General features: G+C 36.6%; 1 protein-coding gene across 1 annotated transcript in view; it reads right to left on the reverse strand.

Moving 5' to 3' along the window:
* The window catches only part of YEATS2 (YEATS domain containing 2), a 108,062-nt gene that overhangs the window by 44,080 nt on the left and 49,702 nt on the right, over window positions 1-14,280 (reverse strand). Inside the window, exons 8-14 of the mRNA XM_068968241.1 lie at window positions 12,398-12,509; window positions 8,675-8,719; window positions 6,043-6,223; window positions 4,859-5,101; window positions 3,060-3,218; window positions 1,552-1,655; window positions 95-202 (exon numbers count right to left, since the gene is read on the reverse strand). Of these exons, the coding sequence (XP_068824342.1) occupies window positions 95-202; window positions 1,552-1,655; window positions 3,060-3,218; window positions 4,859-5,101; window positions 6,043-6,223; window positions 8,675-8,719; window positions 12,398-12,509 (952 nt within the window). The remainder of the gene's footprint in view (window positions 1-94; window positions 203-1,551; window positions 1,656-3,059; window positions 3,219-4,858; window positions 5,102-6,042; window positions 6,224-8,674; window positions 8,720-12,397; window positions 12,510-14,280) is intronic.

Genomic DNA, 14,280 nt, shown 5'->3' on the forward strand with positions numbered 1-14,280 from the left:
GGGTGGTAGCATCAATCAACTCCAACGTGCCACAAAAAAGATTCTGTAACAAGAACTTAGCAATTTGTGGGATAATCCCCTCAGCAATACTTACTTTTGTGAAAGCTCCAAGTCCTCCAGTTATAGGTTTGGGGCTTTGAACTTTAGGGTGACTCCCAATTGGGCAAAGAGGTGGCATAGATGCAAACAAAGAATCCTCCTGCTGTGTTTGTAAAAATATGTATTGTACAATTAGGATAAAGTCAGTGATTTCAGACACTCTAGTCACTTACATTTAATACAAGCCTGTGACATTCTCCAGCAACATACACCAAAAAGCAAAACAAAAACCCAAAACTCTTTGGGGTCTTCCAAGTCCACCTGCATTTTAATTATTGCTTTTGAGGCTAATTCAAAGTAAGGCTATAACTTGGCAAGAACCCACTCATATGTGCCCACTATAAGCTGCAAAGACTCCTATCATACAATCTCTAATGTCTGGTTGACTCACTGGTTTCATGTCCAGTCCCCTGCCAGATGCTACTGAAGGACAGGTACTATATTCTATTTCCTTTTCTATCCCTAGAGTCTAGGCACTGAATAAAAAATGAATGTAACAGGTAGTTACAGTGTTTCAGTACACACACCCTTTCAACACTGCTTGTAACTTGGTCTGTTACCCTTACTCTGAAATAAATACTCAGGATGCAGAGGGCTATTTTTTCACTAAGAATTTTAAAGACAATACAGCAAAAAGGACAATTAGCAAGACAACAAGGGACAAAATTCAAAATTACTGTCATTTGTCTCTAGTTCTCAAATACATAAGCCAACTCTCAGAGGCAATTTTCCAAAATGTTGGGGGCAAGCAACAAAGTTAAAGGCACTGCTTAACTGTAATGAAATACCATCAACAAATATGAAAAAATACACTGGTAGAGAATTAAAGCCATTAAGGGAGTTTTTACAATTCAGGGATTCTTATAATACAGTGATCACAGACTACACTGAATTTAGAGAAAAACCTCGCCTTGGATCAGAAAAATATTCAGTATCATCACCATTAAGTGCCTAAACAAAGAAATGCTGTGTTAACACTAGTCATGTAAGAGATGATCTTTGAATTTTCAGGAATTCTCAAACAGGAGTTTTTACCTCAGAGGTTCTAGCCATAAGGCAGCCAAGACAATGACAGGCTGAATCACTAATCCAACAGTGCTGATTGTCTCTGCCAAATAGTGAGCAGATAACTAGTGCTATGATCTGAACAAATCAGATCTTGTTTGGGGTTCTAAATTTCAAAAGACTTCTTACCCTGAAGAAGGTGGGGGAGGGGGGGAAATAGACTGCAGAAAGAGAAGAGTTATTACTCTATTAAAAAAAAAGTGTAACAAAGCTGTCCAAACAACAAAAAAAATCATAGGTAAGGGAGGGGAGTTTGGAGAACTTGATTTTATGATACTTTTTAGCTTGAAGATTCTACTTTATGAAATCTGCAGCATCACCTGACAAATTCTGGCTCAACCTGAATGTACCATTTTAGAAACTAGCAAAGTGCAATAAGAGTGTTACCTTGACAGCAGATGTTACAAAACTACTTCCATGAATTTTAGGAACTGGGGAACCTGTTCCTTGGGAGGCCTGAGAGGCAGTAGAGAGCTTGCTGGTAGGACTTCCTGACAAGAAAAGTTGATTTAGAAACAAAGTATGAACAAAGTAAAATTTACAAAAGGGAATTCTGAAGCCATTTTCCACCACCCTGCTCTTCTCCCCACTATTTAGTGTTCATTTTGAAGGGTTGAAAACTTACAACCAGGAGATTATTATAGAAAAAACACTTAAGGATTCATCCCATTAACTTGACCACTTCATCCTAAAAAGGGACAAGAAGCTAATAAGGAAGTATAGTAGAATAAGTAAACTAAGTAGACATTATGTATCTGTACTTTTATAGAAAGAGATACTGTAACATAATGGTGCTGGTTATTTCACAATGTGCCAAAATGTATGCATTCAACTGAATGTGAGTTCCTTCAAAGTAGTTTCGCTAGCAGGTTACACCTATGGCAAAATACTGACAACATTAAACAGTTTGTACTAAGTACAACTGTCTTTAGGGTCTGATCAAAGTAAGTCACATTATCAACAGTCAACAGGAGTCAAGACTAAAAATGGACTAATTTGGTCACCTCCTCCATTTACCAAACTTGCCTGCAGAGACTGGCTTATTCCTAAAACTAAACATCCTCAAAGGACACCTTCTTAGCATCCCTAAGTGGATTCAAAAGGGAATCTCTGAAAGTAGCATTTTCTTAAAGGAGTTCTATAATTATGATCAGTGTTAAAGAACATAACTTTTCCAAATACTTGCAAAGGCCCAAATACATTAATCTGTGTTAAAAATCAATTAAGTTAAAAAAAAATCAGTCTCATTATACTCATTCCTCTTATTTCATTTCTTTTAATTAGAAGTGAAGGCTACAGGAATGTTTACACAGAGGAACGTGTGTTTAAACAGCTGATTGAAGAAAATGAGTAAAATGTTTTAAGTACCTCAAAGAAATCTAAAAAGCACTCTATTTATTTGAGGTTACAATGATAAACACAGTGAATCCAAAGACTTCTTATTCTTCCCATTACAGTTAAAAAAAAAAACCAAAAAACTAGAGTTCAGTTTCCCTCCCACATGCAAGTTTTATCTAATTTGCAGAAAAGTAAAGATTACCTTTATCACTGAGGAAAAACATATATGGCTCGGAAAGCTATTCCTGTTCTAAAGCTTAATTTAGAAAATTTAATAACCACGTTGTCCAAAAAAAGAATACATTCTAAATGAGAATATAATCTACATTTTTCTCTTTTTAGAAAATTAATTGACTCAGTTTGAGTCTTTAGGGGAAAAAAACAATTTCTACAAATATAATTTTAACAAAAAGTAAATCGTCTCTCGGAGAAAGAGCACTGGGGTTACTCTGATGTATTCCCTCCTCCTGTTCAAGGTTGAAGATTTCATTCTCCCATTATCTGGCTACTAAGTCACCTTGGGGATTGCATGAATATTGTTCAGTTCAAACACACACCTGCAGTAGGAGTGGAGGCTCCAATAACCTGCCCTGGCTTGTCCACGATAACATAAGGATTATTAATAACAGAACTGGTAGTGCCTTGCTTCACATGGACTGGAGTGGAAGTTGGGGTTCGAGGCAATGGCGAAGGACTTGGGGTTGATATGGGGGAACCTTTATTAATGAAAAAGAAAAACAAAATAAACTAAACAAAAGAGATATATTCAGTCTATCTAAGAGGATGCTAAAGAAAATGGAAGAGGGGCAGAGCCACCAGGACCAAGGTGACAAACTGGGAGAAGAGAATGAAATTTTCAGTTTCAGGTACTGAGAGCAGTAGCAGCAGCTGAGACCAGGGACTAGAGTATTTCACCCTCTACATCCTTATCCATGGACAGCAGTAGCAGCAGCAGCAGCAGTAACAGCAGCAAGGAGCCTGTCAGAAAGAGCCTAAGGTCCTACCCTAGATCTACTGAATATAAATCAGTATTTTAACAAGACCCCCCAGTAGCACATTGAAGTTGAAAACCGAGTGCTTTAGATAAGTGTGGAATTGCTGAATCCCTAGGTAACAACAACTTGGGCAGGTTGTTATAATACTGGTTACACTTGAAGACACTAAAGTGAGGGAAGAAATTACTAAGTGAACATCTTGACTTAGGAACCAAATCTTGATTTGCAATGAATTTCTGATAGGAAAATACGAAACTCACCCACCCAAAAGTATCTCTCAATACCATGTCACAGACATAATCCAGAGATCCATGTTTCCATAGAACACTCTCAAAGGTTACCGACCAATACACCATTAAACACCCTCAACTGGCAGTGATCACATCGGTCATCCATGAGTTTCTCTAAACTTCAAAACAATTTACATGTTCAGCCAACTCCACCTCTGAAGCAGCAAGTTCCAAAATGCTTCTAACTGGGAGTGGTGTGGGGTGTAAAATGATACATTCTTCACCTATCATCAGTTTCAAGGACTTGGATCATATTTCTGCTTAGCTATTTTTAGCACTGAAGAGCCCCCCCCCCCCTCCATTTAAGTATTATATAGAGTCCTCCCTCTGCCTAGGTATTTCTATTGACTTTCATGTCTTCTCTAAGGGGGCACAGCCAAAACTATAAAGCATATTTCTACTAGAACTTTACCTAACATAAATGTAAAACTTGTGACGAAGTGGACAATTCAACCTCAGTGAAAATGAAGCCTCAGAACTACCTACTGATCGTAGGAATGAGTAAATTTCTAGCGTGGCTGGTGAGTGTAAAAGATACCTCAACTTCAAATCAACCCCTGAAGCTCAACTACAAACCAAAGGCCACCAAGTTTTCTGTTATTAGTCACTCTGGTTTCCAAATATAATCCTCGTCCTACCTTAGCTTTCCATCAGACATCCTAGCAAACAATTTACCTGTGCTGATTCTAGATGAAAATTTGACTGCTTTGAATTTTCTTTCTTTCCTCATTCAATTGTTTCTGTATGGATGACTCTTGTTTCTATTTTGTGACACTTCGGCTTTGCAAATCAACAGTGATTAACCTTCTGGGTTTTCTGTTGTTGTTGTCTGGCTGGTTGTTTTGCCACGCGGCATGCAGGATCTTAGTTCTCTACCAGGGATCAAACCTGTGTCTCCTGCAGTGAAGTGCAGCTTTAACCACTGGACTGCCAGGAAGTCCCTAGCTTGCTTGCTAACTAAACAAAAACCCTGCTTAGAAGAAGTGAAAAAAAAACCCAACAACTAAAACCACTTTGCTTTGTCATTCTAACAATTTTTACACACACCAACTTCACATATACCATGTATACCTGAGACAATCTTGCAGCTCATGGTGATAGGCTGGAAGGATTTTCCAGGTGACTCAGGGTTAGGAATCTGACCTTGTGGCACAATTTTGCAGCTTGATGCTATTGGCTGAAAAGCTGAATTGCCATGAGAACAAAACGTAACCTTCTGGGATGTTGTCATTTTGGTGGGTGTTCGTTCCAATGAAGATGGCAAAGAATAAAATGTAGTGTGTCTCTCAGCTTCAGTGTTGGCTGGGAATCCTTCTTGAAATGAAAGAGGCAAGTAAGTCATCAATCGCTCTGAAATTTTTTATCATTTCAACAACTATTTAGTTACCACTAGTAAAATAAACAGAATAGACAGGTATTTAACACTGCTTTATATATTTTGGGGTGAAATGTAAATATCACACCTACAATCATATTTCATTAAAATGCTTGTTTCAAAAAATCAGAAAACATATTAACTAACAATATATAATAAAATTTACACAAGTTCATTATGTTCTCCCACTTTTTATATATGAATTGAAAAACTGTTCAGAGGAAAAACTCAAAAGAAAGCACATGTTTAATCTAATGATATCCTGTTTTATTAAATGCCCATAAAACGATGCAACTAAAATTTAAGAGGAATAAAGTTGAGATTTTTATAAAAGAACTAAAATATTAACACACATTAAAATGTAGGCTTACCAATTAAATCAATATGATTCAGAATCAACTTTATATTGTATCTGTATGTGTTACATAAGTAAACACCTAAATACTTCATTATATGCTTATATGCCTATTAAATGAAATGATGCCATGGTCAAAATGCATGATAACAAATCTTATATTGTATTTTAAGTAAGATTAGATACTTAATATTCAAGCTTCTTGTTCACACAATCAGAGTCCACAAGAAATTCTTCCTGTATCTATCAGAGGAAACCATTATATTCAAAGAATAAATATGTTTTTCTCAGTGAGTTCTAGGTTTTACGAAATGTTGACAAAACTTTATGAAAAAAAATTTGAGAAGATAATGACTTGGCTATTTTCATACTACCTCTCTGTAGGAGAGCAGCATGCCTACTTATGGAAAATTTCTTTTCCATATACTCTTAACTCACTGAAGACAGAAGTTCACTATCAAGTGAGGGAAAGGAACGCTCCATACAAGGTAAATGCATTTCCATACATGGAAAAATATATATTACCTTTCTCCACAGAGGCATCAGGTACTGGCTCATGTGACTGCTTTATCGGTGAGGACGCTTTCATGGGGGCTGGAATGGTCAAAGGCAAGGATGGTGGGGCATCTGAGATGTCTGACTCAGAGGACTGAGGATAAACGGAGTCTTCTCCCAGAGAATGCCGATGGAGCTCAACATCCACTACCTACATAACCGTGCAACAACTGGGCTCATGAATCCATCGTCAATGTCACAGAAAGCCCCAAACCCATCTCAGAACATGGTGCTCTAAGAAATGTGGCAAATGATTCCTAGTTATAATTCAATCTCAGTAACTAAAGGATTTACCCCAGGATATAATCTAATCTAGCTTAATAAATAACTCAATGAAACCAATAATAAAACTGGGGACTTTCCAGTTAGTGTTTCTGTACCTTAGAACACTCTCCCCTCCAATCTTCATATGACTGCCTCTTTCTCACCAGTAGGTCTCAATCAAAAGTCACCTTCTCAGAGGGGCCTTCCCTAACTAATCTAGCAAAAGCAATTCCCTTGTCTCCCACCTATTCTCTTCTTTATAGCACTCATTTGTAAGTGAAATTATCTTATCTGCATTTATGTTTACTATATACTTTCTCCCCACTCTCAACACAACCAAGAATAAAACCCCTTGAAAATTGCAGCTGCTCAATTTGTTGATTTGTGTGTCCTCAGTACTTGAACCAGTGCCTAGCAATGGTACATGATCAATATATATGTTCTGACCTAACGTAGCGCATTTCCATAAAGAGAATAAGGTTTAACTTAGCTATTTCTCATCATAACAGCTACTGCTGATATATCATGAACACTAAAAAGTGGGGGGTAGGGGGCAGGGGGTGGAGATGGGGTAAGAAAACAAAATTGAAGGTCTCATACCTCCTGATTTCAAAAGATATTATTACAAAATCATAGTAATTAAAAGAGTGGTACTGGCATAAAGACAGGCACATAGATCATTAGGCTAGAATATACCCTCACACACTAAAAAGAATCTCTCTCACATATATGGCCGAATTATTTTCTGAAGGGTGTCAAGACCACTGATTGGGAAGAGGATAGTCTTTTCAACAAACAGTGCTGAGAAGACTGGAGATCCACATGCATTAGAATGAAGATAGATGCTTACTTTATACTATATGGAAAAATTAACTTGAAGTAGATCAAAGACCTAAACATAACACTTAAAACAATAAAACTCACAGAAGAAAATATAGAGGCAAAGTATTGTAACACTGAATTGGGCAATGATTTCTTGGGTATGATACAAAATGTACAGATTAAAAAAAACAAATAGGCTACATCAAAATTTTAAACTTTTGCGTATCAAAGGAACACAATGAAGAGTGAAAAGGAAAGTCACAGAATGGGAAAAAATATCTGCTGAGATTAATATCGAGAATATAGAGACCTCCTAAAAATCAGCTATACGAAACCAAACACCCAATTAAAAAATGGACAGAGAATCTGAATTAACATTTCTCCAAAGAAGATATATGAATGACCAAAAAACCACTGAGTGACGCTCAACATAAATAATCATTATAGAAATGTATACCCAAACCACAATGAAATACCACCTCACATCTACTGGATAATACAAAAAAAAGAAAACAACGAGTGCAGACAAAGATGTGGAGAAACTGAAATGCTTATGCACTGCTGGTGGGAAGGTAAAATGGTGCTGCTGCTATGATAAACAGTGTGGCAGTTTTTCAAAAAATCAAAAACAGAATTACTATATGACCCAGCAATTCCACCTCTAGTTATACACCCAAAAGTACTAAACACAGGGACTCAGATAGATCCACATTCTCAGCAGCATTATTTTACAATAGCCAAAAAATGGAAGCTACTCAAGTGCTTTCATTGGTAGATAAATGGATGAACAAAATGTGACATATACTGACAACAGAATGTTACTCAGCCTTAAAAAAACCGATTCCCTGGTGGCTCAGACGATAGAGTCTGCCTGCAATGAGGGAGACCTGAGTTCGATTCCTGGGTCAAGAAGATTTCCTGGAGAAGAAAATGGCAACCCACTCCAGTATTCTTGCCTAGAAAATCCCATGGACAGAAGAGCCTGGCAGGCTACAGTCCACAGGGTCACAAAGAAAGAGTTGGACGTGACTGAGAGACTGCAGCCTTAAAAACAAGGAAATTCTGATGTGCTACAATGTGAATGAGCCTTGAGAACATTGTGCTAAGTGAAATATGGCAGTCACACACACACAAAAGAACACTGTATGATTCTACTTATATGGTAGAGCAGTCAAATTCATAGACAGAGAAAGTAGAAGAGTGGTTGCCAGGGGTTGTGGGCAGAGGATGAGTTATTATCAATGAGTAGTTTCAGTTTTCCAAGATGAAAAGAGTTCTCTGGAGATGGGTGGTAGTGAAAGCTGCATGAAATGTAAATATATTTAATACCACTTAACACTTAAAAATGATTAAGTTGGTAAATTTTATGTGTAAATTTACCACAATTTAAAAAAAATAAATAAAAATGGGGGGAGAAACTTTTTTTACATTTAGCATTCATGTTTTTCCTAATTAAAAATGAAGATCAATTTTCATTCTACTTGTTCCCAAATAATACTGCAGGAAAATAACCTACCGTCTCTGCTCCAAGAGTCTGCAAGCCAGTGTAAGTTCTGTCCAGCTATTGAAAGAAGAGTATTAAGTTTTACTATGCTTACTTATAAACCTTAGGATACAATCTTATCTAAACCACTTTCACTGCAAGTCTTCCTTTCATAATATCTACTTTTTCATAATGTAAATTATTGATTTATCACATCAATAAAAGCCCTCAATTTTCTAAGAGAAAAATTGAATAAAATAAATAAAACAACCTCAGACATATAAGCAGTTATTATAAAGACAGGCTATAAAAATATACATGCAGTATGATGGCACAATTAAATACTCATGTATTTACTAAGCACTTCTGGAAAAAATGAAGGGAAATTTAGGCAATACTAATAACTACCAGTATATTTGCATCATGGATGATTTATTTTAGAGGAGAGAAAGAAGTATACATTGAGGGAATGTTAATTATATAAACAAAAAAGTTACAATTACATACAAAGAAGATATGTTCATATTCTTGCATTTTATATTTTAAATTAAAAGTTAAAAAAGGATTTGTGGCAGCTTGCCAATATAAATCGTACACAGTAAGATCGATAGGTAAAAATGATGAAGTGAGGAGGGGAGGGGAAAGGAGTAGAGGGGAAGGGGAGGAAAGGGGAAAAATACGAAGCCAGGGATAGGTTAGTAAATGTAAAATTTTAAAAGTTTGCAAGAACGCCCCTGATGGCTCAATGGTAAAGAATCTGCCTGCCAATGCAGGAAACTTGAGTTTGTTCCCTGGGTCAGGAAGATTCCCTGGAGAAGGAAATGGCAACCAACTCCAGTATCCTTGCCTGGGATACACCATGGAAACAGAAGCCTGGAGGGCTACAGTCCATGGGGTCACAAAAGAGTTGACACGATTTAGCGACTAAACAACAAAGGCTTGCAAGAGGTAGATTTCAAGTTTGGCTGAGCTCCTAAACAGTCAACACAGAGATGACAACTCAGTCATGAGATCTAGTATTTATAATTTAAAAGGCAATACAGGGTGGATTTACAGTAGCCCCATGGAAGAGATCTGGAGTTTTAATGCTTAAACCTTCACCAATAGGGTGACTGTATTAAAGATACAGGCAATTTTAAGGCTATATCCATTTTCATGTTCTCCAGAGCACAGAAATAACAGTCTCTCTGTAAACTGCACTGGCCTATATTTTATTTGTGGGACCTTGTTTTGCAAGAGACATTGACAAAACAGAACTATTATCAAAATGGCAAGAGAACTGGAAAGCATAGCATATAAGCAATGTTACAAGAACAGGTTTAGGCTGGAGAAGGAATGATTTAAGGAGATATGAAAGTTATCAATAAACATTTTTAGAATTCTTAATAAACAAAACAAAATCCTGTTCTGTTCTACTCCAGAAATCAATGATAAATGAGATCAAGGTTAGAAGAGGGGGGCAGGGGTCACACAGTTTTAAGGAAATTTAGGAAAGAAGCTTCCAAAAGTTTATTTACTAAACGGATAAAGAGAATGTTTGGGGAATTACTGTGCTCCGTGGTGATGACTAGGAGAGGTTCAGATGACTATTCAAGGATGCAGGATATGTGACTTCATCCTGGAAACTTTAAATGCTACAGAACTCTTAACAGAGTCTTTAGTATGCAATATAATTATTACAATATCAAATATAGATTGTTATATACTACAGAATCTCAGAATACAGATCACTGTGGACTTTAATAACCAAGAAAAGCTACACAGGAACTTAAAGAATGGAAAGAATCCACACCAGCATACGAGAAGGGAAGAGGATAAAAGACAACATCAAAAAAGGCCCCCGGTATCTCTGGGACATGAATAGAGACTGACCTGACTGGAGCAGGACGTTCACACAGGAGATTAGTGTGACATAATTTAGGGGAAGTATGTCAAGTCAAAATGTGAAGAGTCTCCAATACCAGGCAGGGGACTCTAAACTTGAATAACAGATATTCAACCAAAGCTTCTCAGAGAGGAATAACATAACGGTTCTCGTGTTTGAAGAAGAATAATCTGACAGTGGTGTACAGAATGGACTGAGGGGAACGGAGATAGACTGGAATTAAAAAGGCTAATCAGGAGACAGAATAGACTAATAGCCAAGAAGAGTGGGAAGGGTGAAGGATAGTCTATAAGAAAGATTATGAAGAAAGAGTCATGGTCAGCAAGTGAATAAATATTTAGAACCCAGAGGGATGAATCAAAGATGGTTCTGAGAGTTAACAAAGAAACAGCAGGAAATATGATACTCTAGTATAAATAAAGATCAATGGGTCACAACGAGGTGCTTAAGTTCTCAAGGCCAATCAATATATGATAAATAGTAAAACTGAGAAAAATCTGGTAACATTTTAAATACTGCTGTTTTAAAACTGTCTCATTCACCAGAAACTCTAAGTGATAAGGACAATACAATGTGTATAAAAACTATGCAAACAATTCCCTTTATTTTAGGGATCAGGGCTGAGCCCAGTGCAATATAAGATGGCATGTACAGTGCTTAAAATAAGTTAAGGGGAAAGCAAGACTATTTTAGACCTTCCTCTAAGTGGGAACATATCCTGCCCTACTGAACAAAGTGGCTAAATATTCTTTATTTGGTTTCAGTTCTTCACTGAGGTTTTAAGAAAATCTTGTTTTACAGTTATCCCTAGAAAATAACTTAAACATGTAGTTTAGCAGTGCTGTTTACCAACAGTGGAGGACAAATTTCAGGTGGTTTTAAGGTTGAAAAGGGTACATTTGTACAATCTTGTAGAATAAAGGGAACAAAGAGGGAATTTTGAAAATGTACTCAGATTCATCTGGAAGCAATTAATGGGAATAATGTGGTAAACCACAAAGTAAGGGTACTTTGGAAGGAGTTCAACATTAGGATTATATCTTACAGACAGAAAATATACATGAGACTACTACAGAGAGGGGCATAAGGGTAATTTACAAAAATACTCTATCTTCCAACTATGAACGCTAAATGCTTATTATATACATTGGAAAAGAAACATATACACACAGAAAAAAGGGGCAGGAGAAATTGTCCACAATGTCATTACTTCAATTACTCCAACTTTTTAGTTTATTTGTGTTTTTTTCCATCTATTTAAAATCTTGGTTGACCTCATATTATATATAGTTTTATATTTATGCTTTTCACTTACTATAATGGTAGTTTCCCCATGTACAGAAAACACTTTGTAAAATAAATTTATAATGGTTACATAGTAAACCATGTGGCTATATCAGTTAAGGATTCCAAAAGTAGTACAACCTTGCACAGGACTTTATATTTTCTAAAATATGTTCACTTCTATCTTTATTCTTAGGAGATAAATAGCCAAGGATTATTATTTGTGCCTCTTTCTACAGAAAATTAAGATGTAAAAAAGTAAAATATAGATTAAAAAGGAAAAGATTTCATTTACTTATTAGCCCCAGGTAACACAGTAATAGTGAGCTCTGATCAGAGATCAAGTCTTCTGATTATTCAACCAGCTCATCTTTTTAAAGAACAGAGTTTGTTGCACAGTGACCCTTTCCTCAACATTTAGAGGACAAATGATGCAGCAGTTAAGCAGAACACACTCAAACAGATCTATCCTCCTTCCACTATCTGAAGTGGTTAACTTCTCTCAGAAGGTCTAACCTATCACTTCAGGTGCAGGTGAAAAGAGACACTTCATTTCTGGGGAGCAATGCTTTGTTTTGTTACAATACCTTCAGATTATGTATGATATCTATCCGCTTGTTCTGGCTGTCCTTAAAGTGAACTTGCACTCTGACAGGAAACTCACCCCAGCCTCTTCTGGTCAAGTGAAAAGGAGGCTCTCTAGGGAAAAGCAGATATTAATGTATTAGTCCATGTTCACTCTCTCATTCTAGAAAAGGAAATTTTCCCATAATGGGTAAGTTAGAACTTCACATATTTCTGACAATTATTTATATTTCCTTACTTGATGCTAAATCAATATGCTGAATTTTGCTAAACTGCTAAACTACAGAAGAAAAAAATTCAACTCAAATCTACATTAAACTTTCAACCACTGAATACTTAGAGCTAAGACACTTACACCATATAATCCAGTGTCATTATTTTCATAGACAGGGAATTAAAGTGATTTGATGGATGTCACAGTATTAAAGCCAGAACCCTGGACTGCTCTGCTACCTGACAGAGGCTGTAAGGGACATTCCTTACCCCTAAACACTCACTTATTCCTCTACTCTGGCAAAAACAAAATAAACCATATTCAATCCAAAGATGACAAATTTATTTAAGCTATCTACTAAGAAGACTTAAAAAAAATTGTATCTGACTTTACATAATTTTAGTGAATAGAGAGGAAGGTGTGTGATTGCTAATCAGATGAGAATTTTCAGTCGAAATTTAATTTGTGAAGGAAATAAAAAGGAAGAGTGATGAGAAAAAGACTGGTTTGCTGTTGATAATTGGTGTTGGGTATATGAGGATTCAATATACTCTACTTTGTCTATGTCTGGAATTTTCCATAATAAAAAGTTTAAAAATGTAATTGAGGCCCCATTGAAACCATGGGAGTCAACTGAAACCATGTACTTAAGAATAACATGGTTTAAGTTAATGGAGGAAAGAGAGAATGCTTTAAAGTGAAAATGTTCATTATGAATCACTGGTCTGGAATTACTATAATGAGAGGATACCAAGACTGCAGGGAGAAAGGACTTTCAGTGGGATTTGCTTTTGGAAAACTAAGGAGAGACGTGAATTCAGTAAGGTAGAGGGAGTCCAAGAACACACCCTGGAGAGGAGTCTAAGAACAGATATGAATCATCAGGCACAAGGCCAGAGGCTACCAGGAGAACCTAAGGCAGGAAAAATCCCTGAGTATGACAGCAGCCTGGAAAGCAGAGAAAGGAACAGTTGTATTATAAACTAGGGAAAAAAGAAAGCAAAGAAACAAGAGTGCCTTGGAAGAAACCAGCTGAGATAGCAAGAGAAGTAGCCATGATGTCAGCATAAATTCAGACAGAAATAAAAGAGACATGGGATCAAATGAGAAGGTTGACTTGAGGCAGCAGCCTGAAAAGGAATCCAAAGTCAGAGATACAGTGGGGCCTAGAAACATAGTGGACTTAAGAATAATTAAAGAAAATTCTATAGATAACAGGTTTAGTCACTGAAATTCCAGTAAAGCTAACTGAATGGCCTAAATTCATCTTGTAATATTCGTCAATCATACTGTTTGTATGCTGAACTTCTCTTACAAAGGACAGAGTAAATCAGTTGTGCTCCATCATTTATAGGCTAAACTTTAGTGAATGGATAGGAAGGACTGCAGGAAGACAGAAGACAGACAAACCAGGAAAAAGGAACAAGGATTTTAACAGGAAATTCCTCCTTAACCATATTTTTGGAAGGAAAAAAGGAATCTTAAGACCTAGCAACAGATGAGACACTACCTACCGAATATCTACCTCAAAAGATATTATGTGTTTCACACAAAAAAGGACTGCTTCCCTTGAAGATAATTCTGTATTTCTAGATTCCTCAAGGGCTTTCCTGGTAGCTCAGCTGGTAAAGAATTTGCCTGCAATGCAGACCTCGGTTCAATTCCTGGGTC

This window comes from Capricornis sumatraensis, chromosome 1 (genome assembly GCF_032405125.1).
Source record: "Capricornis sumatraensis isolate serow.1 chromosome 1, serow.2, whole genome shotgun sequence".
Classification (NCBI taxonomy): Eukaryota; Metazoa; Chordata; class Mammalia; order Artiodactyla; family Bovidae; genus Capricornis; species Capricornis sumatraensis.